The 15,714-nt window shown below is 49.8% G+C and overlaps 1 protein-coding gene across 19 annotated transcripts in view; it reads left to right on the top strand.

Annotated features, from left to right (window-relative positions):
- The window catches only part of Ttll1 (TTL family tubulin polyglutamylase complex subunit L1), a 29,381-nt gene extending 21,789 nt beyond the window's left edge, over positions 1-7,592 (top strand). For 9 of the 19 annotated variants that reach the window (XM_087558254.1, XM_087558251.1, XM_087558255.1 and 6 more), the window contains 2 exons: positions 823-986; positions 7,081-7,592. In XM_087558254.1, coding sequence (XP_087414380.1) covers positions 823-986; positions 7,081-7,210 — 294 coding nt within the window. In that variant the 3' untranslated portion in view covers positions 7,211-7,592. 19 annotated transcript variants of the gene reach the window in all.
- Positions 7,593-15,714: the final 8,122 nt, after the last annotated feature.

Here is a 15,714-nt window from a genome sequence, read left to right as displayed (position 1 = left end):
CTGGAGCTGGCATTAATAGTCAATTGCGCCTGTCTTTAGGTATTATTTATAGCTCACCAATAGAAACCGATCCCACACTTTTTTTTTTTTGGTTCTTTTTTTCGGAGCTGGGGACCGAACCCAGGGCCTTGCGCTTCCTAGGCAAGCGCTCTACCACTGAGCTAAATCCCCAACCCCCAGATCCCACACTTCTATCCTACTGTGCTTCTCTGCTGTTGCGATAAAGCATTGATCAAAAGCAACTTGGGAGGAGGCTGGAGAGATGGCTCAGCGGTTAAGAGCACTGGCTGCGGGGCTGGAGATTTAGCTCAGTGGTAGAGCGCTTACCTAGGAAGCGCAAGGCCCTGGGTTCGGTCCCCAGCTCCGAAAAAAGAACCCCCCCCCAAAAAAAAAAGAGCACTGGCTGCTCTTCCAGAGGACCTGAGTTCAATTCCCAGCATCCGCACGGTGGCTCACAACCATCTGTAATGGGATCTGATGCCCTCTTCTGGTGTCTGAAGACAGTGACAGTGTAATTATATACATATAATAAATTAATATTTAATAAACAAATAAATGTGTAAAGAAAAGAATATAAAGAAATACCTTACAGACATACCCACAGGCCGGTCTGAGCTATGCAGTTCTCCACCAGGCAACCCGTAGGGTTACGTCAAGTTGACAGCTAACCGTGACAGCTTCGACAGGTGTGAGCTTGACAGGTGTGAGGTGTCAGTGTTAACCGATGACAGGTGCCTGGAGCCTGTGACCCATGCTGGCTCCTGCGCCTCACTCCACAGGAGGAAGCGCCACAGAGAAGGACGTGTGTTTTTCTTCTTGTAGGTTAACGCGTCCCCATCTCTCACCTCCAGCACCGCCAATGATCGGATCCTTAAGTACAACCTGATTAACGACACCCTCAACATTGCGGTCCCTAACGGCGAGATTCCAGACTGCAAATGGAACAAGTCTCCCCCTAAGGAAGTGCTTGGCAACTATGAGATCCTGTAAGTGTGCACATGGCTCTGAGAGGTCCTGCGTTCTAGACTGAGGCCTGCTGAGGTGCCCTTTGGATATTAGGGAACGGGGCTCACTTTTCTTGGGCAGCGTGTCTGTTCGTTGATGCTGGGAGGGGTAGCTGTTGAGGAGACAGAAGAGTGGTTTGGGTCTGTTCTATGTAGTCAATACTTAACTTGCCAAGTGCTGGGCCGGGAGTGACCCACACTGCTTGTCACCTATGCAGGCTGCTGAGGTGCTAGGAGCAGGGCGCACATGGTGCAGGACTCATGCCCTAAATCTACCTCTGTAGCTCTGTGGGCCACAGTCTGAATACCTCAGGAAGCCAGTAGGGAAGAGTGATCCCCAGGGCTCACCTCTCAGGGCTCCCCTGAGCTAGGGTCAGTGGCTGATGCTGTAGGCACTCCAGCCCATTTCTTCACCCTGCACCTTGTGAGCCGAGTACTAGTTTGGCTCTGCCTTACAGATCAGAAACAAACAGACCTGTTGGGAGTGCGAGTGCATCCGTGTGCGGGGTGTGTGTGTGGTGTGGGGGGGGGAATGGTGGGGTATAAATAAAGTAATGGTAATCAGGAAGACAGTGGTTGATGAAGTATAGTCATTCATACATGGTGAAGCTGACAGCCATTACAAAGATTGGATCTCTGTGAGTTCGAGGCCAGCCTGGTCTACAGAGCAAGTTACAGGGCAGCCAGGGCTACACAGAGAAACCCCATCTCAATCACTCACCCTCAAAAGCACAAAGATTGGCCTAGTGCCATGTATACTGTGGGCCAAGAGGTTAGGTGAGAAAAACAAGTTGCAAGGAAGGGTACTTTTAGCTGATTCCACTGCCCCCGCGTGCACATAAGCATTTGTTTGTTTGGGTTTGGTTTTTCGAGACAGAGTCTTGCTACGTGGATCAGACTGGCCTTGAACTCCCCCCAGAAATCCGCCTGCCTCTGCCTTTCAAGTGCCGGGGTTAAAGGTGTGCACCATGTTTCCTCGTCCTACACATAAGCATTTAATTTAAAAAGTTTAAAGACAAGGGGACATTTAGTGAAGTGCGCTCTTGCACACGGGTCTCAGGTGCACCGCCAGCGCCAGCGGGAGGATCTGAGCCCAGGCCTGCGCCCTGGAGCCGCTGCATAGCCACCTCCCACCTCTCTGTGTACAGTTGCAGAAGGTGGTGTGGAGGGGCACAGAGATGTGGGCGGGGCTTCCGGAGAGCTCAGGGCCTTAGAGGGTGGTAGTCATGAGCCCCAAAAGGGACTGTCACTGACTGTAATTAACTTCTGGCAGCCTGGGGAGGGACCACAGGGGGATGGGAAGGGAGTAGAGGTGGGAGCTGGCAAGGAAAGCAAGAGAAGGAGCGGGTGCCAGTGCTGGGAAGGCAGATGCACTCTGACGGGGATCCAGGGCACATGGACTCACCAAGACATCAGAGAATAAAGCTTAGTGCAAGATACTGTGCAGGATACAAGCAGTGACCAGAACAAGATATGGGCACTAACATGGATGGATGTCAAAGTCGTCGGAAGTCAGAAGAGTGACCACAGCCAGGGAATCAAGGGCTAGACCCCGAAGGACGAGAGTTGATGTACAGAAGGGATCAGAGCGGCTGATCTGGCTTGCAGGGTTGGAGAGGATCTAGAAAGGCCTTTTCAGACCCATGGGTCTGAGAGAGGAAACGGTCCACCCTCCACAGGGCTCCAGGGAGAGCCAGGCTTTTCATACCGGGGAGATGAGGGAGAAAGTCAAGAGCTCCTAGAGGATTCGGGGGTTTCTGATAATGAGCAGGGAGTCCCAGAATGCAGAGTGCAGCTGGGTTCTGTCCAGAGCCACTTGGGGTTGGCAGTGTGAGAAATAAGGGCAACACAAGAGTTGACCCATGTCAGTGCTGTGGGAGCCTTGGGGTCAGTCCTGAGGCCCTCAGTGGAGGAGAACCCATGTGAGGTTCAAGAGCCATGAGGGTCTTTGTGGGTCCCTCTTTAGTCCATCAGGATGCAGTAAGAAGGCTGGCCCACTGGGAGCTTATGAGGCCCTCTCTTTGCAGAACAGACAGGATGCTCATCTGTAGGTTAAGAAGCAGAGGCCAGAGCCTCACCCCTAGTTCTGAGCTCCGCTCTCACACCCCTCTAATGGAAGAGAGGCTTTGGGTTGGAGCTGGCCATTAGAAACTCTTTCCCATGCGTCTCCTTGACCCTGATACTCCAGGTCACTCCAGGTTGGGTCCTAGTGGCAGCAGTAGGAATTGCTGCTGCTAGGGTAAGTGGGGCTTACATCCACAGTGTGCTGTCCTGTCCCTGTACACAGCCAGAAATATTGCATTTCATGCATACTTAAAGATCCCTTCAGAGTACACCAGTGTGGAGAGAAGGGAACTGGCAGGAATATAGCTCTGTGTGACCCACATGGTCCCTTGAGGCCTTGGTGTCACGATCATGGCCAGCCTTGTTCATCCTGGCTCTAGTCCAACATTACCAGAAAACACTCTTAGCATTTTTTTGAAAAACAAAAAATGCTGTTCAGAACTCAGTGCCTAGATTCCACCTGTCAGATCCCAGAAGTAAAGGTGTTCCAAACGGGAAAAGGCCCTCAGGAGAGCCCTTTCAAGCTGTTATACACTAGCTCCCTTACAGGCAAGCCACCCCGAGAGAATGGAACAGCCTGTTGCCAGGTGTCTGCTTCACACTCCACTTTGTTTTCAAGCCACACAGAGCCACACAGGTGTGTGTTTGTGAGTGTGTTCCTCTTCTCCATTCATCCCTGCCCCTCCCCACCTTGAGCCAGTACCAGGGCAACCCTAAGACTGACAGGCAGGGTGACTCCACCCTTAGACAGTGATGCAGACACAGTACAAGCCAGAGTGTGATAGTATATGGATGGATAGCCCAAAGCTCTGGTCCTTGAGGGAGCTCTCTGCACAGCTTCCTTGTATTGGAGGGACTGGCTACAAATACATCTCCATAGTGATGCTAATGCTGAGGCTGTCCACGTGATGTGACGCCGTTGTGACAGTCCATGCCAGTACTGAGCATGGCCTCAGCTGGGAGGAGAGCTATCAGTACTTTTAACTCTGGTGCTCCCTGCTCGTCAGCCCGTTTGCCACCATAGGCATCATTCAGAGAATGTTCACCCACCAGAGGAGGCCCTAACGCAGACCCCACACCACCCACAGAGTCCGGCTCTGGACCAGAAGCTCTGAAGAGAGGGACAATCAGCTTCCGCAGCAGCGCAAAGCATCCTGGTACCTGTTTGCTTAATGCAAATGTCTGCGTGTAACTCAGACAAAATAGCAGCAAAGGAATACCTTAGAAGCTCTGGCTGTCCTGGAACTTGTCCTGTAGACTAGGCTGGCCACTGTGTGTGTGCCACCATGCCTGTAGAAAACACTTTAAGATGACCGGAAAGAAGCCAGACATAATGGTGCACACCTTTAATCCCAGCACTCTGGAGGTAGAGGTAGGTAGATCTCTGTGAGTTCAAGGCCAGCCTGGTCTACCCAGCAAGTCTTATGACAGGCAGGGCTACCAGAAAAAGTAAAGGCACTTGCTGCCAAGTTTGACAACCTAAGTTTGATCCCTGGGACCTACATGGTAGATGGAAAGATCTGACTTCCACAGCCTGCCTTCTGACCCCTATACCTTGGCACATGTGTGCCTTCAATCAATCAATTGATCAGTGTAATTAAAAAAAAATTAAAGGCCAGTGCTGGGGGCCAGCTCCGACAGGGTCTGTACTGAGGTGGGACACAGTATCAGACAATAGCCAAAGACTCTCTCTTACTGTTCTGGGGGCCAGAAGCTGATGGCTTCTAGCATTTCACAGAAACAGGAAAAGGAAGAAAGGAAGAAAGTCAGGCACACATTCACCCCATACACACATGTACACCCCCCCACACCCCCACACACACACTGGCCAGTCCCAACCATTCCATCAATTCACAAGTGCACATGCATACTTATATACATATACCTACATATGTCTACATACATATAGACAGACAGACATGTATAATTTAATGGATGGAGCAGAGCCCCAACAGCCACACTTCACACTTTCTTTTTCTTTCTCTCTCTCTCTCTCTTTCCTTCCTTCCTTCCTTCCTTTCTTTCTTTCAAAGATTTATTTATTTTATGAGTACTCTGTGGTCATCTTCAGACACACCAGAAGAGGGCATCGAATCCCCTTAAAGATGATCGTGAGCCACCATGTGGTTGCTGGGAATTGAACTCAGGACCTCTGGAAGAAGAGTCATTACTCTTAACCGCTGAGCCATTTCTCTAGCCCCACACTTTATTTCTTCTCTCAGCCTTTTTATACTTAGACAAAAGTTCTTATGAAATTATCTCACAGATAAAATGTTACACAAAAGGGGAGTCACAGAAGGACATCAATAGTAAGTTCAAAGCAGCATTTCATTCTGTAAACTCATTATAAGTTCACAGCAACAGTTTCACGTGACCTGGCTTTATCATAGTGCACTCCTGTAGACTCATCCTTGGCCTCATCCTGACCTACAATGAATGTTTTTCCTTGATCACAAATCTGTTACAAGCCTACTTCTCTTCTTTGTGCAATTTACAAAGCTCATTGTATTCCTCATTATGCAGCCTTTACTTAATATCCTATGAGAAGGGAGCATATTTCTATTCCTGATTCTAACTTTAATCTTTCTGGCAAAGCAACTAAAACCATCTCCTAAAACTTTCTTCCTAAAATTATTTGAATCAAATCAGTAATTTTATAAAGTCATTAATTCATCTCAACAGCATTGATTTACAAAAGTTTGTCTTCAGGTTGATCTGAAATTTGCCCAAGAGGGTGAGCTGTGACCCAGGAAGTAATCACAGGACGCTATAAGCAGGAGGGTCTCCCGGTGTCCACTCACACCAAGCCATATAAACAGGGAGTACGGCATGACAAACACGAGAAAGCACATCAGTAGCAAGGATCAGTCCTGGGATGCAGTTTCTGGGGCGGTGCTTCAGCAAAGCACACCCATTGCAGCTAAGCAAGATGGTGGGGCTGTCTCCAGGGAGCTCGCTTGCCCACTGCAGCTCTTCCTGCACAGCATCTGCCAGGCCAACGTGATGGCTCAGCAAGTAAAGGTGTCTGCCACCAAACCTGATGGCCTAAGTTCTATCCCCAGGACCCACATGGTAGAGGGCTGACCCCTGCAAGTTGTTCTTTGACTTCTACATAATGAATGAACCTCGCCCCAGTAAAGAAATAAGCTGGAGGGGTTGGGGATTTGGCTCAGTGGCAGAGCGCTTGCCTAGGAAGCGCAAGGCCCTGGGTTCGGTCCCCAGCTCCGAAAAAAAGAACCAAAAAAAAAAGAAATAAGCTGGAGTTCAAAACAAACTTTAAGTGTTCAGAAATGCACTTCTCACAGCTCAGCTGCAGGGTAAAGGAATCAGGAGGCCCAGTGTTAACCCAGTCTCTGCGCATCTGAACCTGGCGCCAGAGAGTGGTGGGAAGCCATGGTGAGGAGAGACAGTTCCCTTTGCAGGATCTATTCTGGGTAACAAAATCTGCTGGACACCAGGACTGTATTTGGTTCTTCAGACGTGAGGTCCAAGCTGCTCCTCGGCACTGAGAAAGCTTGAGTACAGGAGTCAGCTGGAAACAGGCCTTAGGAGGACAGTGGCAGAACGAGTGGCAGAGCAAGTGGCATCGTGGCAGAGGAGTCCCTGCTCTACCAGGCCCTTTCCTTGCTAACGCCTGGTTCCTTGACTGAAATGGGATTAGGCCCTACCCAACAGGGTTTGTGACATGTTTGCAGGCAAGAGCTGTCTCCCTGACTACCCTAGGCTGGCTGACTAGTTTCCCATTCACTGCTCCCCTGAGGCCAGTGCCAAATTCTGCCTGGAGCCTGATAAAATGGCATCTGTCTAGGATGGGCAGGACTGGCAGTGGCAGTTTGGCTGGTTTCTCTCACAGGCTCTGTGGCCTTGTGTGGCTTGTGGGCTGGAGAGGGAAGAATCTGGAGCTAGGTGGCTCTTTCTAGTAACATGTTTGCTCTGCAGCAGCCTGGTGGCCTCTGTGCCACTGCCGCCCCTGAACGAGATCTCCCAGTGATTTTCTAGGGGTCTGTTTCAGGTATGACGAGGAGCTGGCCCAGGGTGACGGGGCTGAACGAGAGCTTAGAAGTCGCCCAGGTCAGCCAGTGGGGCCCAGAACAGGCCGCTCGAGAGACTCAGGAAGAAATGTCCTCACAACCTGGAAGTGACCAGCAGTGAGAAGGACCCCCCCCGCCCCCGCTTGGACCTCCCCACAGTTACTGCACCCAGACCCTGCTAAACACCTGTTTTGGAATTTCCTTTTTATAGAGTGCTTTCCTGAGCAGGCCTTGTAAATAAAGACTCAGAGCAAGGTGGAGGAGTCCACGTCACTGGGGCTCACACACTTTCGCGTGCACACATACACACACGGACACGCTCGCACACGCGCATGAAAACAGCAGCTTCGGTGTGTGATGGAACGTCCTTTTTTAAAAGATATTTTATTATTTTTGAGGTAGGTAGCCCTGGTTGTTCTGGAACTTGCTATGTAGACCAGGCTGTTCTAGAACTCTGCCTCCCAAGTGCTGGGATTAAAGTCATGTGCCACCACATCTGACTTATTCTTATTATTTGTGTGTGTGTGTGTGTGTGTGTGTGTGTGTGTGTGTGTGCGTGCGCAGGTGTGCACACGAGTGTGTGCATGCTGGTGTTTCTTCTGTTTCTCTTCTTCCTCCTCCTTCCCTCCTCTTCTTCCTCCTCTTCTATTTATCTATCTATCTTCTGTCTGTCTGTCTATCTATCTATCTATCTATCTATCTATCTATCTATCTATCTATCTATCTATCTATCTATCTATCTGTTTTTTCGAGGCAGGGTTTCTATGTACAGCCCTGTCTGTCCTGGAACTCACTTTTAGACCAGGCTGGCCTCGAACTCAGAGATCTTCCTCCCTCTGACTCCTGAGTGCTGGGATTAAAGGCGTGTGCCACCGCTGCCTAGCCATGATGCAGCTCCTTAAAAGATGTTCATATCCATTAAACTTTGCACATAAAAAATCGTCAAACAAACACGATGTGTTTCAAAAGGATTAAATGTCATGCGTCTCCTGGAGCCACTTTGTTTAGGTCCCTCTGGTTTTGTCAGAGCAGATGTGCAGTTATCTTTACAAGGCCCCTGCTGCCGTGCTCCTGGGGGACCAGTTTCTGTCACTTTGGTTTGGAGACAAGGCTGGTACAGCAAAGCAGGTGAGCAGACAGATCCTGAGGGGAGGGTGATGTGACTCAGGCATCTGGCTTTGTAGGCACTGTTGGCAGCCTCACAAGCAGTTCACAAGGAGCTCCCTGGACACCAGGGACTCAGAAGAGTATGTAGGGACCAGCTGTCACCTACATAAGCCCTGCTTGCAAGTAGGAAAGTGTTTGTTTTGTTTTTAAGTCTTTCGAGATGGGGTTTCTCTGTGTAACCATGGGTGTCCTGGAACTTGCTGCATAGACCAGGCTGTCCTCTGCCGGGATTGAAGGTGTGGACCACAATTGCCTGCCCTGCACAGGTGGGATTCTTTTTTTTTTTTTTTCCGGAGGTGGGGACCAAACCCAGGGCCTTGTGCTTGCTAGGCAAGCGCTCTACCACTGAGCTAAATCCCCAACCCCCACAGGTGGGATTCTTAATGGCAGCCTCTCTCTGACAGTCACACCTGACGCCTGTCACCTGGCGTGTTAGTCACCACCTGGAATTTATCTCGAAAGACCCCTATGTTCAGCTGTGCAGGACAAGAGTAGATGTCTCCTCATGTGTGTCCGTGTCTCCATCCATACACATGCATGCTTTTAATGGTTCCTACTAGCACACCAAAGCACACCAGCCTCACTCAATACCTCTAGCTCCTCTCAGCTCTCCTTCTCACCCCAACCCTACCATAAACCTCTCCAACCCAGCGGTTTTGCTCCTCCCCACTCCCTCCCAGCTTCTCTTTCCCATATAACCCTACCATTTCAGCTGCATGCTCCCTCCTCATCCTCTTGGTCCTCCCCCAACTCCTTCCCCTCCTCTTCCTCTCTCTGTCCCCTCCCCACACCCCATCCCTGCCCTTCATGGCCCCGTACAGTCTACTGGTCAAGTTCAGTCCGCTACTTTTTCCCCTTGCTCTGGACTCTTCTCTGGCTGTGTTCTGCCTCATATCTAAATAAAAACCTTCTCATCAACCGTACTTTGGAATGGCCATGTCCCCATTTGCATTCAGAGATGTGGCTGGGATCTCATGATTAGGAGGTTAGGTCAGGATAATTGACGCATTCAAAGTCAGCCTGAGCTACAGAGCTAGACCCTGTCTCAGACTCCCTAACTGCAGAATGGGGGTTATCTGTATTTTCCTCAGAAGGAACAAGGGGCACAGGCTGTACCTGGTTCACGACCCTTGTGGTTTGGCTACAACTCGCCCCTCTCCTGAGTTGCATGGCTCACGGCCCCACCACACGTGATGCCAAGATGTCTCCCACTAAGCTCTGGCAGTTCTGGAACTACATGATTCTTACAGTCCTGCTTCTCAGGAGGTCCGGAAGAGGCAGAGGTCGCTGGTCACACAAGCGGACACACTGAAGGGCTGAGGATGCCCAGCCATCTTGAATAAACGATAGGAGATTCGTTGGTGACTTGGTAGCTAGTGCGTGCGAGGCCATGCCAAATGGATTTGTATGAGAGACTGACTGTTGTGGTGATATATTCTCCAGCAGATGTTTCCTCTCCAAACTTCCAGAACACACTCCGGGAGGAAGCCTGTGGTATCAGAGAGATCTTTAGGAACCACGAGCTGGGAAATAGTACTGCTTATCGCCCGGCCCAGGGCTCAGGTGCTCACCCTCGTTGGGACTGTCCCAGATGACAGTCCTGATACTTTCTCCTCATGATGGATGGGTCCCATGATCCGAAAGAGTGTCCGGTTATTTGCATGACTTCTTGTACTGGCTGGTTTTGTGTGTCAATTTGACACAAGCTGGAGTTATCGCAGATAAAGGGGCTTCAATTGAGAAAATGCCTCCATGAGACCCAGCTGTAAGGCATTTTCTCAATTAGTGATCAAGGCGGAGAGGACCCAGCCCATTGTGGGTGGTGCTGTCCCTGGGTTCTATAAGACAGCAAGCTGAGCAAGCCCGGGGAAGCAAGCCAGTAAGCAGCATCCCTCCATGGCCTCTGCATCAGCTCCTGCTTCCTGACCTGCTTGAGTTCCAGTCCTGACTTTCTTTGGTGATGAACAGCAATGTGGAACTATAAACTGAATCAACCCTTTCCTCCCCAACTTGCTGCTTGGTCATGATGTTTGTGCAGGAATAGAAACCCTGACTAAGACACTTCTGATATGTGTGAACTACCCCAGGATTAATCTACTGTCTATCTGCCACCCACAGGGGCTGTTTCCTATCAGCAAGATGCTTAAGCTGTGGCCCCCAGACCCTGAGATAGCCCCCTCACTCTACCTCCCTCCTCTGGGGTCTGAGTCTCTGTAACCATTTGTCTTGGGACTACTGGGCCAACAGGCTTTTTCAACAATATGGCTCTGCCTCAGTTCTGTGCTTGGGCCAGTCCTAGGTGCTCTGGTCTAGGCTCCTGCCCGGCTGGCTCCCTGCACAGTGTCATCAACCTCAGGCTCACCCACCTCTTCTGCACTAGGGCTGTGGGCCATCCTTCTCCAATAAATCAACACAGTGTCTCTGGATGATAATTTTACCACCAGGTCAGGCCACGGGGTGGAAGTGGGGCATTAAGCTGGGTCTTCTGTGGAGTTAGAATGCTCTGTCATAAGGACCCTGACCCAGCACCTAGGTGTTCCTTGTGTTACTTAATGTGAGTGGTGTCAACCAGGTACCCTAGGACCTTTCAGGACTTGCTGTGAGGTACAGAGTCCCAGGGTTTCCCTTTTTTTTTTTTTTTTTTTTTTTGGTTCTTTTTTTCGGAGCTGGGGACCGAACCCAGGGCCTTGCGCTTCCTAGGCAAGTGCTCTACCACTGAGCTAAATCCCCAACCCCGGGTTTCCCATTTCTTGCTTGGAAACCTTTCCCTGAGGGAATTTTTTTTTTTTTTTGTCTTGTATGATTCTCCCTAGCCTCAACTGTATCAGCAATGTTTTGAAGTGAAAAACAGCATTCATCCAGAAACACAGTCTATTTTATGGAATAAAGTGTTTTCTATTTGTGGCGGTTTGAACATGCTTGGCCCATGGGAAGTGGTACCATTAAGAGGTGTGGCCTTGTTGGGATAAGTGTGACCTCCTAGGGGGAATTGTGTCACTGTGTAGCTGGGCTGAGCGTTCCTAGTGCTCAAACTCCACCCAGGGCAGAAGAGTCAGTCTCCTGGCTGCCTTCAGGTCAAGATGTACAACTCTCAACTCCTTCTCCATCACCGTGTCTGCCTGGATGCTGCCACACTTCCCACCATGATAATGGTCTGAACCTCTGAACCTGTGAGCCAGCCCCAACTAAATGTCATCCTTTATAAGAGTGGCCTTGGTCACAGTATCTCTTCATAGCAATAAAACCCCAACTAAGACATGGACCCTAGATATAAAATAAAACCAATTTAAGATCTTACGAGAAAAGAAAAACAAAAGATGTCTCCTTTTGTACCCTAAGAAAGGAGGCCATTTTGTTCCCTGCTGAGGTCACTAGACCTAGTGGCAGGAACCAGACTCCTGGATCTATAACACACCGACCTTCATGGGGCCATGGCTACTCTGCCTGTCACTCATGCCTGTCCCCACCAGTGTTAACTAATTTGATTTTTCTTCTTTCTTCAACACTTTTTCAGGATGAGAATTGTGGAGTTTGAAAAAGTTTTACTCTGTAATCCAGTTTTGCTTCAAATTTTGATTTAAACAGCAATCCTCCTGCCTCAACCTCTCAAGTGTTGGGATTACAGATGAGAACCTCCATGCTTGGCTTACTTGTCTTATATAAGAATGCCTTATGAGTTTAAAAACAATTTTTAAGGGCTGGAGAGATGGCTCAGTGGTTAAGATCACTTGCTGGTCTTCCAGAGGACCCAGGTTCAGTTCCTAGCACCTACGCAGTACCTCACAACTATCTATAACTCCAGTTCCGGGGGATTTAATGCCCTCTTCTGAGCTCCACTGGCATCGAGAATGCATGGGATACACATACATATGTGTAAACGAAGCACTTAAAATAAATCTAAAAAATTTAAAAATCGCCAGACATAGTGGCACACACCCTTAATCCTAGCTGTTGGGAGAGAGAGGCAAGTGAATCTCTGTGAGTTCGAGGCCACCCTGGTCTACTTGGTGAGTTCTAGGGCAACCAGGGCTACATAAAGAGACCATGTATCAAAGATAATTTAAAAAGTTTAAATAAATAAAATAAAAATCCTGAAAAATGTTTGTTTTGCCTTTCAAGATGGGACAAACCTGTGTAACCTCTGTGTAACCCTGGCTATCCTAGAATTCACTTTGTAGACCAGGCTAGCCTTGAACTGAGATTAACCTGCCTCTACCTCTCCAGTGCTAGAATTAAAGGCATATGCCCCCACCCCTGGCTAGCAAACACTACATATCTTGAATCTGTCCCCGAGCCTATTTCTGCAACACACTCCTTTCTTAACAACAAAAAACCCTTTATGTCCCTACCACAGGGCCTTGGAAGGAGGGTCTCTGTAGACACAATTAGCTTAAAACCTACTGAGAGATTAGAAGAAGACACCACGTGTGGAGAAGGCCATCCAGAGACAGGCAGAACCCGAAGCAATGCTGCCATGGGCCAAGGATACTGGAGTTTCCGCTGCCTAGAAACAAAGACAGGTTTAGAGGGGGTGGTGCCCTGTAGACATCAGATTTGGGGTCTCACATCTCCACCTGAACCATCAAAATATATTCCTGGGTTTTTAGCCCCCTGTCTTTATAGTCATTGGTTCCTGCAGAAAGGTGAAGTGAGGGCTCCAGAGACTCATGTCCCTAACTTGGTAGTTACTTCATGACAGTGAGCATGGCTGTTCTGGTTTGTCCATGAATCCTCAGGCTTAATTCCCCTCCCACACACACCCCCCTCTGAACTCCAGGAACTAAGTTCTCTTTATTTTTATCACACTAATGCGGTCCCTTCTCTCACCCTGTCCCCACACTTCAATATCCATGCCCCCTATCCCTCCCCCTCCCTCAGGCCCTACCGTTTCCCTTCTGAACAGCACACCTGAGGCAGGGCAGGTCCCCTCCTGGGACCCCTGGTGGCACTCTTGCCATTTGTCAGCAGAAGCTGAGGACACTGAGCTCTCCAGGGGGACAGAGGGCATGGGCAGAAATGGCAGGCGTCTTCTTCCCTGAGGGTACCCCTCCTGCTGTGGTCATGAACTTGGCAGGCTATTAGCTGACCCATCTCAACCAGACCTTCTGCACACCCATTTCAATTCTGGGGGTCACATTGCTGGGCTGCCCAGCCCAGGGTTGCACCATGGGATCTCAGTATCTGACTATCTGACTGTCTCTCTCTCACACACACATCCAGGAACTAAGTTTTCTTGATATTTTTCCCCCACACTAATGCTGTCCCTCCTCTCACCCTGTCCTGTCCTGTCTTGTCCTGTCCTGTCCTGTAACTGTTCTGTTCAACCTTTGTTCTAGACCTCAGGCCCTGGGAACCTGGAACTGCTACAAACAATGTCAAGTGATAGATTGAGGGAACATCTAAGAGCTCGCTCATGGGAGCACCATGGCTACACCAGATACAGCATGGGTGGGAGGCTCCTGGTCTCTGACACTGTTCTCCCTAGGACTTTGATTACCACACAAAGAACACCCCTCCACCCTCCTGGGATTCTTTATTGCCGTTGAAATTTGTTTAAAGCTGTGTTTTTATGTGTATGGGTGTTTTACATGCATGCATGCATGCATGCATGCATGCGAACCAGGCTCTTGCATTACCTGCACAGACCATGGGTGGGAGGCTCCTGGTCTCTGACACTGTTCTCCCTAGGACTTTGATTACCACACAAAGAACACCCCTCCACCCTCCTGGGATTCTTTATTGCCGTTGAAATTTGTTTAAAGCTGTGTTTTTATGTGTATGGGTGTTTTACATGCATGCATGCATGCATGCATGCATGTGAACCAGGCTCTTGCATTACCTGCACAGACCAGAAGAGGGCATCAGATCCTCTGGGACCAGAATTATAGACAGTTGTGAGCCACCTATTGGTGCTGGAAACTCAACCTGGGATCTGTACCTGGGTCCTCTGGAAGAGTATCCAGTGATCTGAACCCTCTGAGCCAAGTCTCCAGCCCCAAATCCAATATTCTAAAGCAGGTAACAGCGTGACCATCATCCAAGCCTTGGATTGCCCACTGTATCCCAGGGACCATAGCTGGTTTACTAGTTAGGTCCCAGCCTCTTTCTTGGGCTCCTGTGCTGCAGACAAGGTTGTAACAGCTATTTCTGAATGGCTTGCCTCCGCCGCTGTCACCACCACTGTAGCCACCAACCAAGAGCAGAATCTTGACCTGCTTTCTCCAAGCTTTACAATGGCTACTCCAAGCCTACAGTGGGTCCCTCCTGTACTGAGACACTCTGGTTTCAGTCTGTGTATTCTCACTGCTGTCCGTCATGAACCCACTGCCCCGTGATACCTTAGGAAGAACAGGAGAAAACAAGAAGCTTTAAGGTTCAACCTGGGGATGTGGGGTTTGGACACCGCTGGGTTTAGGAAAGGCTGAATCCCTCCCCAGGTTGGCAGAAGCCTTCCTGATCTTAACTTACACGTAGACAGCTTTCTCCAGTCTGCACTTCAGGGACTGGGAGGGTGCGTGAGCAGCGAGGGCGGGGATCTCAAGGCAGCCAGCTCTGGGCACTATGCCATTTTCCTCAGTGAGGTAGGGACCCACAGACTCCAGGGTCAGTGGTAAGGGCTGTGGTGCAGTTAAGGACTTTGCAAATGACATTTCTTAAAGCCTTAAGGGCACTTCTGGCAGGTCACAAAGCTTCTGGAGGGAAGAAGCTACTGTGGAAGTTTACCATGTGACTCTCTGAGTGGCTCTGGGCGTGAGGCTGCTTTCATGTAGGAAAAGCAGAGATGTTGGCCAGAGCCTGATGGAAAGGAAACACCTGGTCACAGCCACGGGACAATAGCCGGGGGGAGCCTGGACAGTGGAAGCTGCTGACTCCTAACACTCTCTGGATGTGCGTGAGTTTGGGGACTGAAAGACTCGTGGGAAGATTTTAGTGCTAACTGCTCAGTGGCAGGACCAGGCATCTAGGGACCTGGGCCCTTTCCCTCGCTTAGCTCGCTGCCTTGCTGTGTGACTGCAAACTAGTTACTGAGCCTCTCTGAGCTTTAGCCTTCTCATCTGCCAGGAAGTTAAACTGTGCCCTCTTACCTCACATGGCTGAGGAAAGGAAGATGCTGGGTTAAAAAAAATTCTAGAGCAGCATTTACAAACACTTGCTGTAGTGTGTGCATGTGTGTATGTGTGCGCGTGTGCGCGTACGTGTGCCTGTGCTCTAGGCCAGAGCAGCAGGGATGAGGGTGCTCCATCCGTTCCAATGCGGGCTGTCTGGGGTGGCTTCCAGTTGGAGCTGCTTTTCAAGCTGTGCTCTGCATAACAGCGAATGGACAGAAGCAGGAGAATGGGGAATGGCTTGAGATCATTTCACAAAGACGGTGAGGGGCGGACGTTGGAAGATGCCTGGTGAAGAAGTCTTACCCTTGCTGTAGGCGCTAGGCAGCCATTGGATGTTTT

Source organism: Rattus norvegicus, chromosome 7 (assembly GCF_021556685.1).
Source record: "Rattus norvegicus strain SHRSP/BbbUtx chromosome 7, alternate assembly SHRSP_T2T, whole genome shotgun sequence".
Lineage (NCBI taxonomy): Eukaryota > Metazoa > Chordata > Mammalia > Rodentia > Muridae > Rattus > Rattus norvegicus.
This window is presented reverse-complemented; position numbering and strand designations above follow the sequence as displayed.